General features: G+C 43.7%; 1 protein-coding gene across 1 annotated transcript in view; it reads left to right on the forward strand.

Annotated features, from left to right (window-relative positions):
- Window positions 1–2: 2 nt before the first annotated feature.
- Window positions 3–20,297, forward strand: part of SEC61B (SEC61 translocon subunit beta) — a 40,807-nt gene continuing 20,512 nt past the window's right edge. Inside the window, exons 1-3 of the mRNA XM_073678411.1 lie at window positions 3–156; window positions 1,993–2,090; window positions 16,439–16,540. Of these exons, the coding sequence (XP_073534512.1) occupies window positions 154–156; window positions 1,993–2,090; window positions 16,439–16,540 (203 nt within the window). The 5' untranslated portion in view covers window positions 3–153. The remainder of the gene's footprint in view (window positions 157–1,992; window positions 2,091–16,438; window positions 16,541–20,297) is intronic.

Here is a 20,297-nt window from a genome sequence, read left to right on the forward strand (position 1 = left end):
TGGGCGGGACATTGTGGACGCTCTGGCCTGTGATTGGCTGCCGGCTGGGTTTCCGGAGACGTGGCCTTTTCAGTGGAGTGGAGACGTGACGCGGCTTTGCTCATTTTGGAAGCAGTGAGAGAACGTTAGCGGCTACACCGACCCGTCAGCAGAATGGTGAGCGTCCCAGGGCTAGTGATGGCGGCTAGCTGTGGCCGTGTGTTAGTATGAGGGCCCGCCTCCTATCGCTCCTGTGTTGTTTGTGCTTCTTCCTGATTTGGAAACATTTGGGGGCGAGGAGTGCCACTGTTATTGGGCTGGTTGCCCCCCAGAGGTTGGTGGACAGCACTCTGTTTCCTGTACCTGACAGCAGCGGTGGTCATCTCAGGCTAAGGCTGCATTCACACTGCCCCATGCACAGCCTGACCGGCAGCATGCGCTTCCGATCCACAGTGAATAGTGTGAAGGCTCATTGAGTGCGCATGTGCAGCAGAGAGCGATGATCTTCGGTGCAAACCAAAAGATTTCTGAACCCCACTGAGGAGTATTTGCTCATCCTTCCCCTGAGTGTGCAGTGTGAGAGCCTGTACAGTTACCCCAGCGTCTAGGCCCCCGCTGACCTCCTCTGTAGCAGAGAATCCGTGCGCTAAATCATATATGATCCACCTGCATTGAGGAGTGTTCCACACCCCTGATCCCTAGGATTCCCAAAAGGCTTTACCACTGACAAAAACGACATTGGCAAAGGTTAGCGGACATCAATTTGGCGCATTGGGTCTTTTTTTCTTTGTAACTAAATGTGTTTTGGGCAGAACAAGGTTCTTACATTTAGTCTTCTGCCTCTTTAGCAATGTCCATTACTGGCTGCAGAACGAGCCAACTAATAATTTGTCAGTAAGCTTTCACGACAGTAACTTTCATCTCTTACTGAGCCTCTCAGCTGATTTCTAATCGCATTAAAGTTCAGCTCTCATTTGATGGGTTTGTGGTCAGTAATCAGCTGGGGAGATCTGGGAATAGACAGCTCCGTATCAGGACGAGCTCACCCAGAGTATTTTGGTTATGCTTTCTGCAATAAATATGGAATCAGGCAGCCTTAAATAAACAAATGGAGCAATATTTGTATTGAAAACCTATAGCACATATTATTTGTGGCCAACATATGTGCCGTTTATGAAAAATAAGCCTAAAATCTTGTGCGCTCTGGGTTTTAGTGTGGACGATGACCATTCATTGTACCACGTGAAAGGGTGGCTGTGCAGGGTACAACTGTGCAGGGTGACTGCGGGATACATGTGAGTTTTCTGTATGGGAGGAAAGTTGGGAAATCCTTCAGGCATATACCGGCAGGCTGACGCACGTTGTGAGTAGAGCTAAGCTTTCATTTGTACTTTTCAGGAAGATGTGCTCACTTCTTCGTCTTTGCCTTTTTGTCATTTTGAAATCATTTTTCCATGTTCAGTTCTAGACCTGATTCATTGAGTTGCTGGAACGTTCCAATAGTCCATGTGGTAGTGGTAGAACTCCTTTCAGTACAGACAGTGGGTCACATATGTCAGTACTTAGACTAGACACTCCTCACCCTCCCCTACATCCACCTACACGTGGAGGGTGAGGAGTTCTGCAAAGTGCTGAAGATGTAAGGCGCGGTGCCATAATCAGCGGGTGTCAGCTTCATATCATAGTTAATACCCTGGTGCGATCGGGGCTAGTAGTGAGGCGCTGTCTAAATGGATTTCGGAAGAGTTTAAAAATGGGTCAGACCTACCAGTGGTGCATGCTTTTTAATTTTTCTGGTGCATTTTAGACTGAAGTCTATTTTCACCATCTAAATGATGGGTTATTTTGTACAAAAATGGTGTTGCATGTTAAACCGTGCCACACTTGGATAAGTCACACCTTCTATTGGAAAAGGTACCAGTCAGGAAGTACAGCTTTTCTGGTAAATTTAACTTGGTAAATCTCTCCCCTTGACTGTTGATTATCGTATTCATTTTCTTTTGTGTCCCTCAGCCTGGTCCTGCAGCAAGTTCTACCAATGTTGGCGCCTCTGGCCGCTCCCCAAGTAAAGCCGTTTCACCTAGAGCAGCAGGATCTACTGTGAGACAGAGGTAGGAAACAGTTTGGTGTTTACTATTCTAACCATGGAAAGTGGCTTCTTTTCTTTAACCCTTTAATGACCACCGGTATGCAATAAAACGGCGGCTGTTAAGGGGCCTTATTCCATCATTGCCATTTTAAAACAGTGATCGGGAATAAGGCTGTAGCGCCCCCCAGAGTCCAAAAGTCTCTGGGGTTTCAGCTACTGGGGGTATCTTAAGACCCTGGAGAACATGAGCAGGGCCAGTTTTTGTGCTGCTGTTGCAATGATTTCTCTCTCTTCTGACATTATATACATGTTAGAGGTGAGAGAAATGATGTCCCCCGGGCCCTTCTGATCCGGCCGGCTTGGTCATCTTCCTGTAAACTGGTGTTTATTGGTGAAAAAATCAGAAATGTAACAAATTTTGAATTCTTATGCCCTGAAATTGGAGAGATTTGTCACACAAAATAGTTAATAAATAACATTTCCCACATGCCTACATTACATCTGCACAGTTTTGGAACCCACATTTTTTCTAATTCCCTCCACGATTCCACCAACAGGAGTTTTCCTCCCCATCCTAATTAGGGACCGGAAACAAGAGGTTTAAATAGCCCTTCCCTTCCCTCTAACCTCAGTGTTTTTCCTGTCTCTAAGAGATGAAGAGGTTTCCTTCTGGTGAGGATGTTTCCGGCGATCGGCTTCCCCAATTTTCAAACTTTTCAGCCGTGGATCGATAGCCCCGTGCCTTCCTTCCATACTGCTGCTCCTGCCTCCAGGTGGGACCGCACCATCCTCTGGCGCTCAGGCAATGCTGTATGGTGGGAAGAAAATGACTGGGGGCCTCTCGTAGCTCCCCAGCCTGTTACCGAGGTCTCCCCCCTCTCCCTGCGAATGACGCTCTCATCCGGAGCATAAGCCAGCTGCATAGAGCACGCTTAGGAAGTGACGTGACCCGGTCCATTCAATGTGTGCGTCGTCACTTCCGGTTGCGTTCCAGGGAGGAACGCACCACCATTTTGGTGGGAAATTTTGGTGGAGACTGTAGAAGCATGCAAAAAGTGGAAAAAAAAAGTTTTTAAAAATCTAAAAAAAAATCTAAAAGTTTAAATCACCCCTCTTCCGCCCCATTAAAAAAAAAAAAAAAAACCTACATACACATATTTGGTATCGCCGGTTTCAGAATCGCCCGATCTATCAATATAAAAACAGAATTAATCCGATTGGTAAACGGCGTAATGAGAAAAAAATTCTAAACGCCAGAATTACGTTTTTTGGTTGCCGAAAAATTGCAATAAAATGCAATAACGGGTGATCAAAACATCGGATCTACCCCAAAATGTTATCAATAAAAACTTCAGCTCGGCGTGCAAAAAAATAAGCCCTCACCCAGCCCCAGATCCCGAAAAATGGAGACGCTACAGGTCTTGGAAAATGGGGCTTTTTTTTTTTTTTTTTCTTTTTTTTTTACCAAAGTTTGGAATTTTTTTCACCACTTAAATAAAAAAGAACTTATACATGTTTGGTGTCTACGAACTTGTAATGACCTGGAGAATAATAATGGCAGGTCAGTTTTAGCATTCAGTGAACGTGGTAAAAAAAAAAAAAAACACACAACTGTAGTATTGCACTTTTTTGCAATTTCACCGCACTTGGAATTTTTTTCCCGTACACGATATGGTAAAACTAGTAATGGCGTTGAAAAGTACGACTCGTCCCGCAAAAAAATAAGCCCTCACACGGCCATATTGACCAAAAAAATAAAAACGCTATGGCTCTGGGAACAAGGGGAGCAAAAAACAAAAATGCAAAATCCCAGGGTTGCGAAGGGGTTAATGGATGAAGTCACAGGAATGGTGCGCCAGGAGATCCAGTCATCCTTAGCCATCCTCTCATAATCTTTTTCTGGGGGCCCCTCAGCATCCAAAAAGAGGAAGTACGCCCCAGAAGATACTTCAGACTCACAGGCAGAAAATTCAGCCCCAGAGGAATGGTTGGAGGAAGGTGAAGTCACGCTAAGCCATATTATTGAAATCAGGGTAATAGAACATTTTTCTTCTTCTCTGACATGGAGGAGCTTCTACTTGCCGTCAGAAACGCAATTGGAGTAGAAGAGGAATAAAACGTAGTGCACGGTCCAAGACGAGATGATTGGAGGATTTAGATCAAGGAAGAAAATGGTGTTCCCCATTCATGACCACTTCCAGAATTTAATTCTGGATGATTGGGAATTTCCAAAAAGGAGCTGAACATCCCATCTGACCTAAAGAATCGCTTCCCCTTAGAGGAAGACATCTCTACATGCTGTACAGAGATACCTAAAGTCAACAGTTAGGTGGCCAGAGTAGCGAAAAAGACTACCCTACCCTTTGAAGACTCCTCCCAGCTTAAAGATCCACTTGACCGTAAGATGGATTGTCTACTAAGGAAGTCATGGGAGACATCACCTGCCACCCTGAGAACGAACGTCGCTTCCACCTGCGTCACAAAAGAACCCTGTTCCACTTGTTACATCAGTTAGAGGATCATATCCAGGGTGGTACCTCCAGAGAAGATATTTTGGCCTCACTGCCCCTCTTACAAAAGGCAGCGGGATTCCTAGCAGATTCCTCCGCCAAATCTGTCCGGATTGCAGCAAGAACTTCGGTTCTCTCCAATACCGCAAGAAGGGCACTATAGTAAAAGATGTGGAGTGGTGACATCCTATCTAAAACCAAATTATGCTCCATACCCTTGAAAGGGGAATACGTGTTTGGTCCAACACTGGATGATTTATTGGAGAAAGTATCAGATTAAAAAGAAATATCTCCCAGAACCAAAAACGCCCAAAAAGAGGCCATTTCGCCCCCCTCAGACACAAAATCCCTCTTACAGAGGAAGGGGTAAATCAGGAGCTACCCCAAAGGGGGAAGAGGTAAAAACATTTTTGAATTCCAACGTTCTGATAGGCAATGACGCCAGACAAGTGGGAGACAAAATCTCAGGATTCTTCAGGCAATGGAGGGGAATAACATCAAACCGCAAGATCCTAGACTGGATAAGGTCAGGAATAAAAATTGAATTTTCCTCCTTTCCCCCTCAGAGACTGGAAGTAACATCTCTCCCATCAGCAAATCTACAAAAGGTTCTAACATCACAACTTCAGCAGATACTATCTTCAGCAGTAATTGCTCCTTTGCCAGAAGCAGAACAGGGCAAGGGCCATCAACCTAAAGCGGCTGAATCAATATATTCTTTACCAAAGATTCAAAATGGAGTCAGTAAAATCCACGGTCCCACTGTTCGGGAAAAACTTCGTCATGGCTACCGTAGACCTAAAAGACTCATATTACCATGTGCCCATCCACCCAGATTACCAGTGATATCTGAGGTTTGCTGTCTCAATAAATCAGACGATATGCCATTTTCAATTCAGCGTCCTTCCCTTCGGCATCTCCTCAGCGCCCCTGACCTTTACAAAAACTATGGCGGAAGTAGTCACATTTATCAGAAAAGAAAATATCTGCATCGTCCCTTACTGGACAATTTCCTCATCACTGCTCCTTCTGTTCCTGTCCTCAAAGACCAACTTCAGTCAGTCCTACAGACCCTGGGATCCTTGGGCTGGATCATAAATCTGGAAAAAAAAGACCTTACGCCATCAACCCAAAAGGTCTTCTTGAGAGTCCTCTTAGATTCTCAAAATCAGAGGTCCTTGCTACCAGCATCCAAACAATTAAATGTTATATCAAGCATCCAGATACTAAAAAGCCAAAAGATGGTATCCATAAGGTTCGCTATGTCAGTCCTGGGGTTAATGATAGCGTGCATTCAGGCGGTCCCCTGGGCTCAGGCTCATACACGAGCCCTTCAGAACTTTATATTTTCTCGTTGAGACAAGTCTCCAGAGATGCTCAACTCAAAAATATCTCTTCCCCCACCATGTGAAGGTATCTCTCAACTGGTGGATCAACCCTGGAAATTTGATCAAGCAGATTTGTTGGATTCAGCACCCGATCTCTTCTCTAACAGACGCCAGCAAACAAGGTTGGGGAACAGTCCTATCCCGGAAGGTATTCCAGGGCATCTGGCCCAAAGAGATGGGCAGCCAATCCTCAAATTTCAGAGAACTAAGAGCGGTAGAGGAAGCCCTGAGAGCAGCAGGTTCTATTCTCCAGGGAACTCGTGTCATGATTTATTTAGAGTTCCATTCTCTAGATGTAGATAGTGAAGGATGATTCTTCTGACGGATGATTCTTCTGACAACAGACGGAGCTTTGGAGGAAGGATCAGAACCTTTTTGTCCAGTACTGGGGACCAAACAAAGGGAAGAAAGCCTCCAAGAGTTCTCTAGCTAACTGGATTAAAAAACAATCACAGAGGCATATAAAAGTCAAGATCTTCCATCCACCTGTGTCTCTAAATCTCATTCCACCAGAGCCATGTCCCCCTCATGGGCCGAAAGGGCCAGCGCTTCCATTGAGCAAATCTGCTACCTGGTCCTCGGTCCATACCTTTACCAAGCGTTACAGATTAGATGTGACGTCTGTAAAAGATTTCGCCTTTGGCAGGAATATCCTCCAGGCAATAGTCCTTCCCTAACGATATTCCTTGATATTGGGCAGCAGGGTGGCTCAGTGGTTAGCACTGCAGCCTTGCAGCTCTGGGGTCCTGGTTTCAAATCCCACCAAGGACAACATCTGCAAGGAGTTTGTATGTTCTCCCGGTGTTTGCGTGGGTTTCCTCCGGGTTCTCCGGTTTCCTCCCACACTCCAAAGACATACTGATAGGGAATGTAGATTGTGAGCCCCAATTGAGACCGTGCCCATAACGTCTGTAAAGCTCTGTGGAATTAATGGTGCTATATACACTACTGTTCAAAAGTTTGAGGTCACCCAGACAATTTTGTGTTTTCCATGAGAACTAATACTTTTATTTATCCAGTTAGTTTCAAAATGAATAGAAAATCTAGTCCAGACATTGACAAGGTTAGAAATAATGATTTTTATTTGAAAGAATAATGTTCTCCTTCAAACTTTGCTTTTGTCAAAGAATGCTCCCTTTGCAGCAATTCCAGCATTGCAGACCTTTGGCATTCTAGCTGTTAATTTTCTGAGGTAATCTTGAGAAATTTCACCTCATGCTTCCTGAAGCCCCTCCCACAAGTTGGATTGGTTTGATGGGCACTTTTTGCGTACCATACGGTCAAGCTGCTCCCACAACGGCTCAATGGGGTTGAGATCTGGCCACTCCATTAGATAGAATACCAGCTGCCTGCTTCTTCCCTAAATAGTTCATGCATAATTTGGAGGTGTGCTTTGGGTCATTGTCCTGTTGTAGGATGAAATTGGCTCCAATCAAGCGCTGTCCACAGGGTATGGCATGGCGTTGCAAAATGGAGTGATAGCCTTCCTTATTCAAAATATCCTTTACCTTGTACGAATCTCCCACTTTACCAGCACCAAAACAACCCCAGACCATCACATTACCTCCTCCATGCTTGACAGATAGCGTCAGGCACTCTTCCAGCATCTTTTCAGTTGTTCTGTGTCTCACAAATGTTCTTCTGTGTGAACCAAATACCTCAAACTTTGATTCGTCTGTTCATTGTGTTCTTTTGCCCATATTAATCTTTTCCTTTTATTAGCCAGTTTTAGATATGGCTTTTTCTTTGCCCCTTTGCCCTGAAGGCCATCATCCCGGAGTCGCCTCTTCACTGTAGACGTTGACACTGGCGTTTTGCATGTACTATTTAATGAAGCTGCTACTTAAGGAGCTGTGAGGCGTTGATTTCTCAAACTAGAGACTCTAATGTACTTGTCTTGTTGCTCAGTTGTGCAGCGGGGCCTCAAACTTCTCTTTTTACTCTGGTTAGAGCTGTGCTCTCCTCTGAAGGGAGTAGTGCACACTGTTCTAAGAAATCTTCAGTTTCTTGGCAACTTCTCGCATGGAACAGCCTTCATTTCTAAGAACAAGAATAGACTGTTGAGTTTCACATGAAAGTTCTCTTTTTCTGGCCATTTTGAGAGATTCGTAGAACAAACAAATGTAATGCTCCAGATTCTCAACTAGCTCAAAGGAAGGTCAATTTTATAGCTTCTCAAATCAGCCAAACCGTTTTCATCTGGGCTAACATACTTGTGCAAGGATTTTCTAAACATCCATTAGCCTTCTTACACAGTTAGCAAACACAATGTACCATTAAACACTGGAGTGGTGGTTGTTGGAAATGGGCCTCTATACACCTATGTAGATATTGCAATAAAAACAAGACGTTTGCAGCTAGAATAGTCATTTACCACATTAACAATGTACAGTGTATTTCTGAATCATTTAATGTTAGCTTCTTTGAAAAAAAATGTGCTTTTCTTTAAAAAATAATGAAATTTCTAAATGACCCCAAACTTTTGAACGGTAGTGTGAGTTAAATAAATTTTACTCCTGTTGGTGCTGTCGTGGAGGGGATTAGAGAAAATAGAGTTAGACTTACCAGTAATTCGTTTTCTAAGACCCTCCACGACAGCACGAGTAATTTTTTCCCCCTGTGAAACTTTATTAACTTAAAATTCCTTGCTGTTTAATAAATAATTCAAGCATTCATACACTGGTTCTTGGGAAAAACACTGAGGTTAGAGGGAAGGGGAGGGCTATTTAAACCTCTTGTTTCCTGCCCCTAATTAGGATGGAGAGGCAACCTCCTGTTGGTGCTGTCGTGGAGGGTCTTAGAAACCAAACTACCGGTAAGTCTAATTCTTCTTTTTTTTTTTTTTTTTTATGAAGTTTCAAGGGTTAAAAGTTAAATGTAAAATTTGCTGTAATTATTAGCGGGTGCCATGTTGTGTTTGGAGAGCCGCTGATGTGCCTGAACAGTGGAGACTTACCACAAGTGACACCATTTTGGAAACGAGACCTTAAGGAACTTGTCTACATGTGTGGTGAGCACTTTGAAGTGTTTCATAAAAGTTTATAACTTAGAGCCAAGAAAATAAAAAAAAAAAAAAACTTTTTCCACAAAAATGATCTTTTAGCCCCAGTTTTTTTTTTTTTTTTTCACAAGGGTAACAGTAGAAATTAGACCCCAAAAGTTGTGTAATTTCTCCTAAGCATGCTGATGCTCCATATGTGGGAGGAAACTACTTTTCAGGCACATTGCAAATCTCAGAAGGAAGAAGCGCCATATTGAAGTTTTCTATTTTGCTGGGCTGGTTTGACTGTCATGTCAAATTGGCAGAGCCCTCCCCATAAGAGACCCCATCTTACAAATTATACCTCTCAATGAATTCATCTAAGGGTGCAGTGAGCATGTTGACACCACATGTGCCTCACAGAATTTTACACCATTGGGCGGTGAAGAAAGAATAATTACATTTTTACCACCAAAGTTTTATTTTAGCCCCAGATTTTACATTTTCACACTGGGAAATGGGTAAATATGGCACCAAAATTTGTCACACATAGACAGCTTAGTTAGTGACAGGACACTGCTCGCTGAGCGCAGCTACGGTCCCGGTTGCTGGTGCGAGTTATTCTCCCCGGCTCCTCGGCGTGAGCAGTCAATGAGTTACAGCAGGGGACATCTTTGGACAGGTGAGTGTAAGGATTTTTTCTATCTCTACGACAGCACCGTACGAGCGAGAGGATCCACCCCCAAGGACAGGAAACCTATAGATTTAAAAGGCGGAGCCTCTCCTTCCTCTTCAGTGGTTTCCTGTCCATGGAGGGAGACCTACAGTTTAGGATGCCAAGACTCGTTCTACCCTGGTTTGGGGGGAGGGGGGGTAAGATTAAAAACACCGTAGTACCCCGGCAACCGGGTTCCCCTCTCACCTGGCTCCGGCGATCGTGGGAGTTCCTGGCGGATCTTCTGCAGATGGGAGGGATGGGGGCACAGTCTGCAGCACAGATGCTCGTTGGGGCCCCGGAGAGCTCAGTCCCAAGTCACGCTGCATCGCGCTTGCAGGTATGTTGAGAGTAAGTGGCCAGGGTCTTGCGTTACTTTCTGGCAATGTGATTAGGGGGCGTGGCTACCGCAGGAGGTGGGAAATTTGAAAATTTGGCGCCGTCCCTATAATAGGGTTACTTCCAAACAATCCCTGGCTGCACATCCAGTGTTTGGTGCAATGAATAGATGAAGAGAACCAGGTTAAAGGTCCTCCATGCATGGTAGTTGCCTGACGCTGGGGTGCGCAAGTGAAACAACCCCCCCCCCCACCACCCCTGTTTTCTTTGTCCCAACACTATGCCCTTGTATATATTTCACTTAAAGCCTAGGAAAGCGCTTGGTAAATCAAGGAATAAAGAATGCGCTCTGTGAAAAATGAAGCTATTGTCATCCTACGGCAAAAAGTTATGTCAACCCTGCATAGAGAGAACAATAACAGAGGAATCTTTATCCCTAATGAATAACCTGAAAACAATCATAAAAACGGAAGTCAGGAATTCCCTTTAAGGGATTTAAGAATAGGACCCCTTAGACTCCTGCTGAGAAATTTGTTACAATCTCAGATGAGGAATTAGAAGATGATGAATTGGAGGGGTTTTACTCTCTCATCTTCTTCCCGCGGGTGTTATTGAGGGTCCCTGTTTCCCGGCTGAGGACGCAGATAGACTGATCAAATCGGTCAGGGCCACTATGAATATTGAGGATATTTAAAGATCCCAGAACCGTACAGGACATGTTTGGGGGGGTTGGAGGGAAGAAAACAGAAATGTTTCCTAGTGCACAAAAATGTATCATCCCTAATAAATGTATCCGGGAAATCAGCGTTGCCTTTGTACGACTCAGGGCTATTAAAAGACCCATTAGATAAAAAAGCAGAAGGCTTTCTAAGAAGGGCCTGGGACTCAGGAGCAGCTGCATTCAAACCAAATATCACTGCCACTTGCACTGCAAGATCAATGGTTATAAGGCTGGATCAGTTACACACCCAAATGAAAAAACAAATGCCTGCGGGACCAAATATTAGCTAGCTTCCCAACAATTCAGAAGGCGGTGGACTTTTTAGCAGATGCCTCTGTGGATGCGGTAAGGCTCACGCCTCGGTCATGTGCTTTTGCCAACTCTTCTCGCCGTGCGCTCTGGTTAAAAAAACTGGGCAGGAGATCTGTATTCAAAAAAACAAATTGTGTGGTGTTCCATGCCAGGGGGAATTCCTCTTTAGACCCGTACTAGATGAGATATTGGAAAAAGCAGCAGATGCCAAGAAGGGATTTCCCATCAACCCCTTTCAGATGAGGTCCTTTTGTCCCTCAGGCAGTAGACAGTTTACCACTATAATAATCAGGGATCCAAGATGGATGGGCTAGAAGAGAGGGAAAGGCTTTAACTATGATACATTTCCCATTGATTCCACATAAAAAGACCAAGAAGGAAATGACGCCAGGCCCCAAGCAGGTGGCAGGTTAAAAGTATTTCTCCCTGCCTGGGTAAAGATTTCAAGAAGCAGGTGGATCCTAGATACCATAGGGCAGGGGTTAAAGCTAGACTTAAGCTCCCAGCCATCAGAAAAATTCCAACTTACAAAGATCCAGTCCTCCAAGGCAAAACAGGCCTTAGAGCAGGAAGTCCTGTCTCTAGTACAGGAAGGGTTCTGCACCCGGGTGCTGTAGTCAGATAGGGAGAGGGTTCTATAGTACTCCTTTTTTTTCCCATAAAAAACAAAAACAAAACAGATCATTCCTTAAGGACTATTGTGAACCTGAAGGATTTAAATCGATATCTGAAAATAAAGCATTTCAAAATGGAGACAATGGGGACAGCAGTAAAAATCCTCTTTCCAAACTGCTATATGGCGATATTAGATCTCCAGGACGCATATTACCATGTGTCTTATTTTTCAAGAACATCAAAGATTTCTGAGAGTAACAGTAAACATCCAAGGGAGCTGGCAACATTTCCTGTTTCTAGCCCTTCCCTTTGGATTGGCCATGGCCCTGAAGGTTTTCACAAAAATATTGGAGACATCGGCTCATTTCAGAGAAAAAGATATACTATTCATCCCATATCTAGATGACTTTCTGATAGTAGAAAGGATACGTTCAGACTGCAGTCGAGCAATAGATCATGTGACCAAGGTCTTGGCTTCCTTGGGATGGTTGTTAAATGCAAAAAAATCCAAAATGACCCCGGAACAGACACAGGTCTTTCTAGGCACTATGCTGGACGCACACATACGGAGGTCTTTTCTCCCGGAGGAGAAGATAGACAAAATGAGGATGGTTTCTACTCTGATCAACAGCCCAATAGTGACTCTGAGGAGGGCCATGTCTATCCAGGGGTCCCAATCATCGTGCATCCCAGCAGTTGCATGGGCACAGGCACACTTCAGAATGCTCCAATGGGCGATTCTAGAAGTGGAAAGGGACACCTAGACAGCAGAATAAAGGATAAGAAGCTACTCGAGAGTCCCTAGTCTGGTGGCTCTGTCGAGAGAATTTCTTACAGGGAGTTCCCTGGGAAATTCTGAATCAATCTGTCATCACCATAGATGCAAGTCCCTTTGGTTGGGGGGCTCATGTGGGGAACAAAGTTTTTCAGTGTCAATTGTCACAGGCTAGGAGTCCTCCTCGAATCTGAAGGAACTGACACCTGTCGGGCTTTCACTAGTAGAGGCCCTACCTGGCCTAAAGGACTGAAACGTAAAAATTCTTTCAGACAACAAAACCGCAGTATTTTATATAAACAAGCAAGGGGGCACAAGGTCCAGATCACTGATGACCGAAGCACAGAAAGAAGAGAATCTCTTGTCCCTGTCTGCAGATTATCTAAAAGGGAAAGACCACATAAGCGTGGACTATTTGAGTCGACACCAACTGAATCAGGACAAATGGTCTCTAAACCAATCGGTTTTTAAGAAAATAGTACAACAATGGGGGCAGCCTCAGATCTTTTTGCATTCAAAACCAACAGGAAGGTGCAATTTTTTTTCCTTAGACCCGAGGGAATTCCCATATGGCGTGAATGCTTTGCTCCACAAATGGACACAAGAATTAACCTATACGTTTCCACCAATCTCCTTGTTCCCCGGTAGTGCTAAGAAAGATTTGGTTGGACTAAGCCAAAGTGATTTTAATTACACTGTTTTGGCCCAAAAGAACATAGTTCACCTGGTTAAGACTGATGGCGGTGGGGGATCCATGGGTTCTTCTGGAGATTGCGGATTTGCTATCCCAGTGGTGCGCCCAGAGCTAGAGAAGTTTCATCTGACGGCATGGTGTTTGAATGTCAGCTCCTGGAATTAAAGGGGTTTTCAAAAAATCTAATATCTACCCTCATGGGAAATAGAAAGAAGATAACGACACAAATTTATGTAAGGGTCTGGGAATTTTTTTTTTTTTTTTTAATTTTCAGGAATAGATCCCTTTGTAAGTAACCCCATGCCATGGGTTAAAATCCTAGAATTCTTACAAAAAGGGTTGGAGCTGGGATTGTTGGTGTATACGTGGAGTTAATATCAGCCCTGGGTGTTTTGTTTGACCAAAATGTTGCTGACCATACATGGGTAGTGAGATTTATAAGGTCAGTAAATAGGTTTAGACCAGTGGCAGGACCTCAAGTTCCACCATGGGACCTTAATTTGGTATTAGATGCCCTAACCAGGACCCCATTTGAACCTTTAGATATTCAAGCAAAAATCTTGACCTATAAAACTATTTTGCTGGTGGTCTTCACTTCTGCTAGAAAGATAGGTGAGTTACAAGCACGACCAATTAGTCCACCATTCACCAACATTCTTTCTGATAATCATTAGACCAGACCCAGGTTTCCTTCCTAAAGTTGCCTCAGTCTTTCACAGGTCTCAAGAGATCATTCTCCCGTCCTTCTGTGATAACCCCAAAAACAAGGAGGCTAGTTTTCACTCCCTAGACCAGAGGTCTCAAACACGCGGGCCACATGCTTCCCCTGAGGCCACTTTATGCGGCCCCCACAGGCACCACAAACCCCTTGACGATCCCGAACTGGTCCAGGAGGAGCCGCCGACAGTAGCGCTGCATTGCCACGCAGAGACAGTTTCCCAGCACAGTATTAGCAATGCCGGCCAAGCTGAGGCTAGCAACTGACATCTGCGTGCCGACGCAGTGGCGTATGACGTCACTGCCATGCACAGGTGTCAGCTGCTGGCCTCTGATTGGCTGGCGGCTGGCATTGGTAATGCTGTGGTGGGAGACGGTCTCTGCGTGGCAATGCAGCTCTACTGTTGTCGGCTCCTCCTGGACCAGTTTGAGATTAAGGGGTCTGTGGTGCCTGCGGGCCACATGTGCACAAAGGACGCTGAGGGAGCGGAGGACAGTTGAGAAGAATTTTTTTTATTTTGTGTGTGAGAAGAGCAGCACAATATCTACAATATGGGGACCAGGATGGGGCACATTACTACAAGATGTTTGCCAGAATTACTATGTGATGCTAATTGTAAGACAATATTACTGTATGTGGCCAATTGGGGAAGCAAAATTGTAAAAAATAAATAAAAAATAAAGCATGAAAAAAATATATTGGCACTAAAAATGCTGTGTATATATATATATATATATACACACACTGCAAAAAGTGTATACAAAAAAGCTATTACTAAAAATGTCACTTTGGCCTGCAAAGAATGCAGCCCCCCAAATTAAAAAAATTTTTCCATGCGTGACCCACATACCCAGCTGAGTTTGAGACCCCTGCCCTAGACGTTAGAAGGTGTTTAATACGGCACTTGAAAAGTACATCTGTATGAGGGAAGACTACTTCTTTGTTCTTTTCCAGGGTCCAAACAAAGGCCAGTCAGCGTCTAAGGGGACCCTTGCTAGATGGGTTAAATGTGCAATCTCTCTTGCCTATTCTTCAGGCACTCACCCAGCCCCTGAAAATCTGAAAGCCCATTCTACCAGAGCGGTATCTACTTCATGGGCAGAAAGGGACAATTCTACTCTTGAACAGATCTGTAGAGCGGCAATCTGGACCTCACCATGCACATTTTTTCGGTTGGATTTGGATACTTGATCTTTCCTTTGGAAGAATGGTTCTTCAAGCGGTGGTCCCTCCCTAAGGATTTCTTTGTCATCTTTCACACGGTGCTGACATGGGGATGGGGAAAAATGATAATTACTGACCGGTTATTTGAATTTCCAGAACCCATGACAGCACCCTTCTTAGTACTTACCTGTTATGGTCTTGGGTTATTTTCTAATTTCACATATTGCGCACTGAGTGAAGCAGAGGGAAAGAAAAAAAAATTATAAAGTAGGGTCATAGAGGAGAGAAGAATTTCCTTTAGTATGGTGTGTGTGTGTGTTCGTTCTCTACCTTACTAACCAAACGGAGGCCTCTCATGCTCTGTAAACCACTGAAGCGGGAGGAGAGGCTCCTCCTTTTAAATCTGTAGGTTTTCTGTCCTTGGGGGCGATCCTCTCTTACTTTCTGGAAAATCAAATTACCGGTAAGTAATTAATATTTTTTTTATTTTGTTCTCATTTTTACACCAGGATACAGCAGGAGCAGAATACTACTCTCAACATTGTCCCTTGCTCGTGCTGATCGCAGCGCCGACAGGGGACCATGATGAAGACAGAATTCTGCACCCGGCGCTTGTGAACATCATTAACTGTACCGCTGATTCCCAGGCGCTGGTACTTGTGCTCCTGATGCGCCAGACGGATGCCACACACACGGATATCTCGGTACTGTTCCGGTACCGGAAATATCAGGACGTATGAAACCGGCCTTACTCTGGACTCCGTCTGGCCTCTGTTTAGCGGTGTCCTTTTTTTTTTTTTTTTTTTTTCCCAGAGGTTCATATAACTGGTCAACGGCAGTTTTATACACAAAAAGACGGACGCCGTGGGATCACAGGCCAGACGGCGTCCACGGTGCCTGTATTTGCAGTTGGGGTTGGCGTTTGCAGTTGGGCTCACTTCAAATGTGATGTCCCTAAAAAATGGTTTTGTAAATTATGTTGGAAAAATTAGAAATTGATGGTCAACTTTTAACCCTTATAACTTTCTAACAAAAAAAAAAAATTGGTTCTAAAATTGTGCTGATGTAGACATGTGGGAAATGTTATTTATTAACTATTTTGTGTGACATATCTCTCTGATTTAAGGGCATGAAAATTCAAAGTTTGAAAACTGTTAAATTTTTGCCAGATTTCTATTTTTTTTTCTCAGAAATAAACGCCAATCATATCAAATTTTACCACTATCAGTACAGTACTTCAGTACAATATGTCACAGAAAAACAGTCTCAGAATCAGGGGGATCCGTTGAAGCGTTCCAGAGTAATTACTTCATAAAGTGACAGTGGTCAGAATTGTAAAAATTGGCCTGGTCATTAACGTGCAAACAGCCTTCGGGAGTAAACAGGTTTAAAATACATATTTTACATTTATTTTAGTCTCTAAAATTGTATTCTAATAGGAAAACTACAAGTAGTGGTACAAGAAGCGCCGGACGGACCACATCTGCTGGCACCGGGGGCATGTGGAGATTCTACACTGAAGACTCCCCAGGTCTTAAAGTGTAAGTGGTTGTTTTCTTTGCTGAAATGAGTTTCAAGTTGTTGACTGGGGTGTGCAAGTTATCCAAATTGAACAGAACAGTAAGGCTATGGGCCCACGATGTAGAAATGCTGCATATTTTTTCCACTTCTCCCTGGCTGGAAAACCGCATGCGGATTTTACATGCGTTTTTCCTGCATGCGGGTTATCAAGCGCTTTTCCAAGCGATTTTAGCATCACTTGGAAAAGTGCTTGACAACCTGGTCACACTATATAAATCCATGCAAACAGCATGGATTTATATAGTGTGACCAAGTAATAGTTTTAAAAAAAAAAAAAAAAAAAAAAAAAAGAATAAGAATGGTAAAAAATAAAGATTATACTTACCTTCTGATGTCCCCCTGTATTTTCTCCGCTCCGTCCGGTCTGTTGTATGGGTCGCGGTGGTGTGAAGGACCTGCGATGACGTCATTCAGTCATGTGACTGGTCACGCGACCGCCGACGTCAGCGGTCGCGTGACCTGTCACATGACTAAATGATTTCATGGCAGGTCCTCACACCACCGCGACCCATACAACAGACCGGACGCATCGCTGAGGAGGCCGGGGGCCATCGGAAGGCAAGTATAATCTTTATTTTTTATTTTAAATTCTTTTTTTAACAGGTACTATGGTACCCGGGTCAGGAGGAGAGTCTCCTCTTCTCCAGACTCGGATACCATCCGCACATTGAATCGCTTAATATCCGAATGTGTACATGTAGTCATGCGGATAGTAAGCGTTTCAATGCAAGTCAATGATAATCTGCAGCGGAAATTTCCGCAGCATGTGCACGGCACATGCGGATTATCATTGGGGACTATGGGGCACGTATTACCAAGCGTTTAAGCGTTTTCGCTGCGGAGATTCCGCAGCAAAAACGCTTGAAAAATGCATAGTGGGCACACAGCCTTAAAGGAGTTGTCCCACAAACTCTTTAATCAATAGATCTTGTAATAAATATAAGTTCCACAATTGGATGTGTTTAAAAAAAGTGTTCCTGTGCTAAGATAATCTTATAAATAGGAGCACATTAATAAATCTTATAAATGTGCCCTTACTATGCACTGTGTAATGCAGAGGTCTCAAACACATGGTTTAAAGGCTGTATGTAACCCGCCAGGCTGTCATCTGCATACTACAGGGCACTGGATCTCCTGAGACATCCTCAGAACAGCAGAGAGCAGACCGAAGCAAAAGCACGGCCGACTTCCAGCAAACCTCTGTACATATACAGCGCAAAGATGGCACTCTCATGAGCAGATGTCAGCCGTATATCAGACGTACTGCTGCAATGGCCACAATTGGCATTAGCACAGATTGTGGTTGTCAGCAGTGACAGCGGTATCTAGATAGTTACTTGGGAGGGGGCTCCCTCTGTAAACATGTTGGCACCCAGCAATTGAATGGTGCCTGTAGTTGCCAAGGCCAAGGCATGCAACTAAAAGTTAGTTACATTGGAATAAAGAAAAAAATAGTAACATTTAAAAAAAAAAAAAAGTGTGAAAGTACTGAAAAAATATTTTGCCACTGAAAACACTGTTTTATGTATAAACAAAAGTAAACAAAAAAGTACATGTTTGGTGTCACATCAAGAATGACACCGGTTTATCTGTACCATAACCCATACACGAATTTGAAATGCCGAACAAATTCGCTCAACACTAGTCATGACATCTGGGGTACCAGGGCTAGCAAGCTTGTTAGGTCAGTGCTTTAGAACTGTGATCAGACTGCAAAAAGTCAAAGTTCCATAGAGGAAAAAAAAAAAAAAAAAATTCAAATATAAAAAAAACACAAAATAATAAAAAATATATATTGTAGTCATAAATAAATAGTTTTATGACAAAAAAAAGTACACATTTGGTATCGCAGTGTTCGGAACTATCCCGCTAGTTACCCCCTTAAGGGAACACCGTAAAAGAAAAATGAGGCAAGAAAAATATTCTTTTATCATACTACCGAACAAAAAGTGGAATAAAAAGGTGATCAAAAAGACAAATGGTATCTCTGCAAACGTCATCTTGTCCCGCAAAAAGCAAGCAGCCATACAGCTCCATCAGCGGAAAAATAGTTATAGCTCTCAGGATAACAGCAAAACGAATCCTTTTTTCTATAAAATACTTTGTGTAAAAGCACTGAAGCATAAAAAATGTATATGAATGTGCTATCACTCTAATCGTACTGACCCGAAGAATAAAGCTGCCTTATCAATTTTACCACATGTGAAATGGCGTAAACCACACCAGCAAAAAAAATTCCTGACATGCTGGTTTTTCTTCATTCTGTCTTCAAAAAATTGAAATAGCTCTACGCTGAGCACTTACATCAGGGTTTCCGTGTAAATTTCTGAAATACATGATTCAGACGGAACCCACATTAGAAGATTCCCTGTAATGAGGCAGATGGAGGCACCGTGGACACCGTCTAGTCTACGATCCGGTGTTGTCTTTTTAGGCGCACATAAAAGCGCTGTCGATCAGTTTCTTGCACTTCTGAAAAGGACAACGCTGAACAGAGGCCAGACTGAGTCCAGAGTAACTTGTCTGCCTCATTATAGTGAATGGATCCCTCAGGGGTTTCATCTCAATTGTGTCATTCGGAGATTTAGATAGAAACCACAGGTAAGTGCTCAGCGTAGAGGCACCAAATAAATGTGGTCCAAAATGTTATGTAAATTGTTCCCAACAAAACAGCAAGTCCCCACTCGGGGCCGTCTTCTGTCAATGGAAATATAGGGGGCTTCCACGTTACTGGTGCGTTCCCGTCTAATATGCTATCTCTCAGATAACTCTTCTTGACCCTTTACAATCTGGTTTCCGCTCTTTATATTCTACTGAAACTGCCCTCACTAAAGTCTCTAATGATCTACTAACAGCTAAATCTAATGGTCACTACTCCCTGCTGATTCTCCTGGATCTCTCTGCAGCATTCGACACTGTGTATCAGCTCCTCCTCACTATGCTCCGCTCTATTGGCCTCAAGGACACTGTTCTCTCTTGGTTCTCCTCCTATTTCTGTGGCCGCTCCTTCTGTGTCTTTTGCCAGCTCCTCCTCTCTCCTTCCTCTTACCGTCGGGGTTCCTCAAGGATCAGTCCTAGGCCCCTTTCTTTTCTCTTTATACACTGCTCCTGTTGGACAAACAATCAGGAGATTTGGTTTTCAGTACCATCTCTATGCTGATGACACCCAACTATGCACCTCTGCTCCGGACATCACCCCTGCATTTATTACAAAAGACCAGTGATTGTCTTTCTGCTGTGTCTAACATTATGTCCACCCTCTATCTAAAACTGAATCTGGCGAAAACTGAACTACTTGTATTTCCTCCCTCCACTAACCTACCTATGCCTGATATTGCCATTACAGTTTGTGGCTCAACCATTACTCATCAGCAACAAGCCCGCTGTCTTAGTGTCATTTTTGATTCAGATCTTTCCTTCACCTCTCACATCAAATCACTCGCTCTTTCAGGTCATCTACACCTCAAAAATATCTTAAGAATCAGGACTTTTCTTACCTTTCACTCGGCAAAAACTCTTACTGTAGCTCTTATTCATTCTCGTCTCGACTATTGCAACTCTTTACTTATCGGTCTCCCTCTTACTAAACTCTCCCCTCTCCAATCTGTCCTTAACGCAGCAGCCAGGATCATATTCCTCGCCAACCACTACACCAATTCCTCTTCCCTGTGCCATTCATTGCATTGGTTGCAGATCCAATATAGAGTTTAGTTTAAA

Source organism: Phyllobates terribilis, unplaced genomic scaffold, assembly GCF_046119375.1.
Source record: "Phyllobates terribilis strain yellow unplaced genomic scaffold, ASM4611937v1 Scaffold_4__5_contigs__length_816908805, whole genome shotgun sequence".
NCBI lineage: Eukaryota > Metazoa > Chordata > Amphibia > Anura > Dendrobatidae > Phyllobates > Phyllobates terribilis.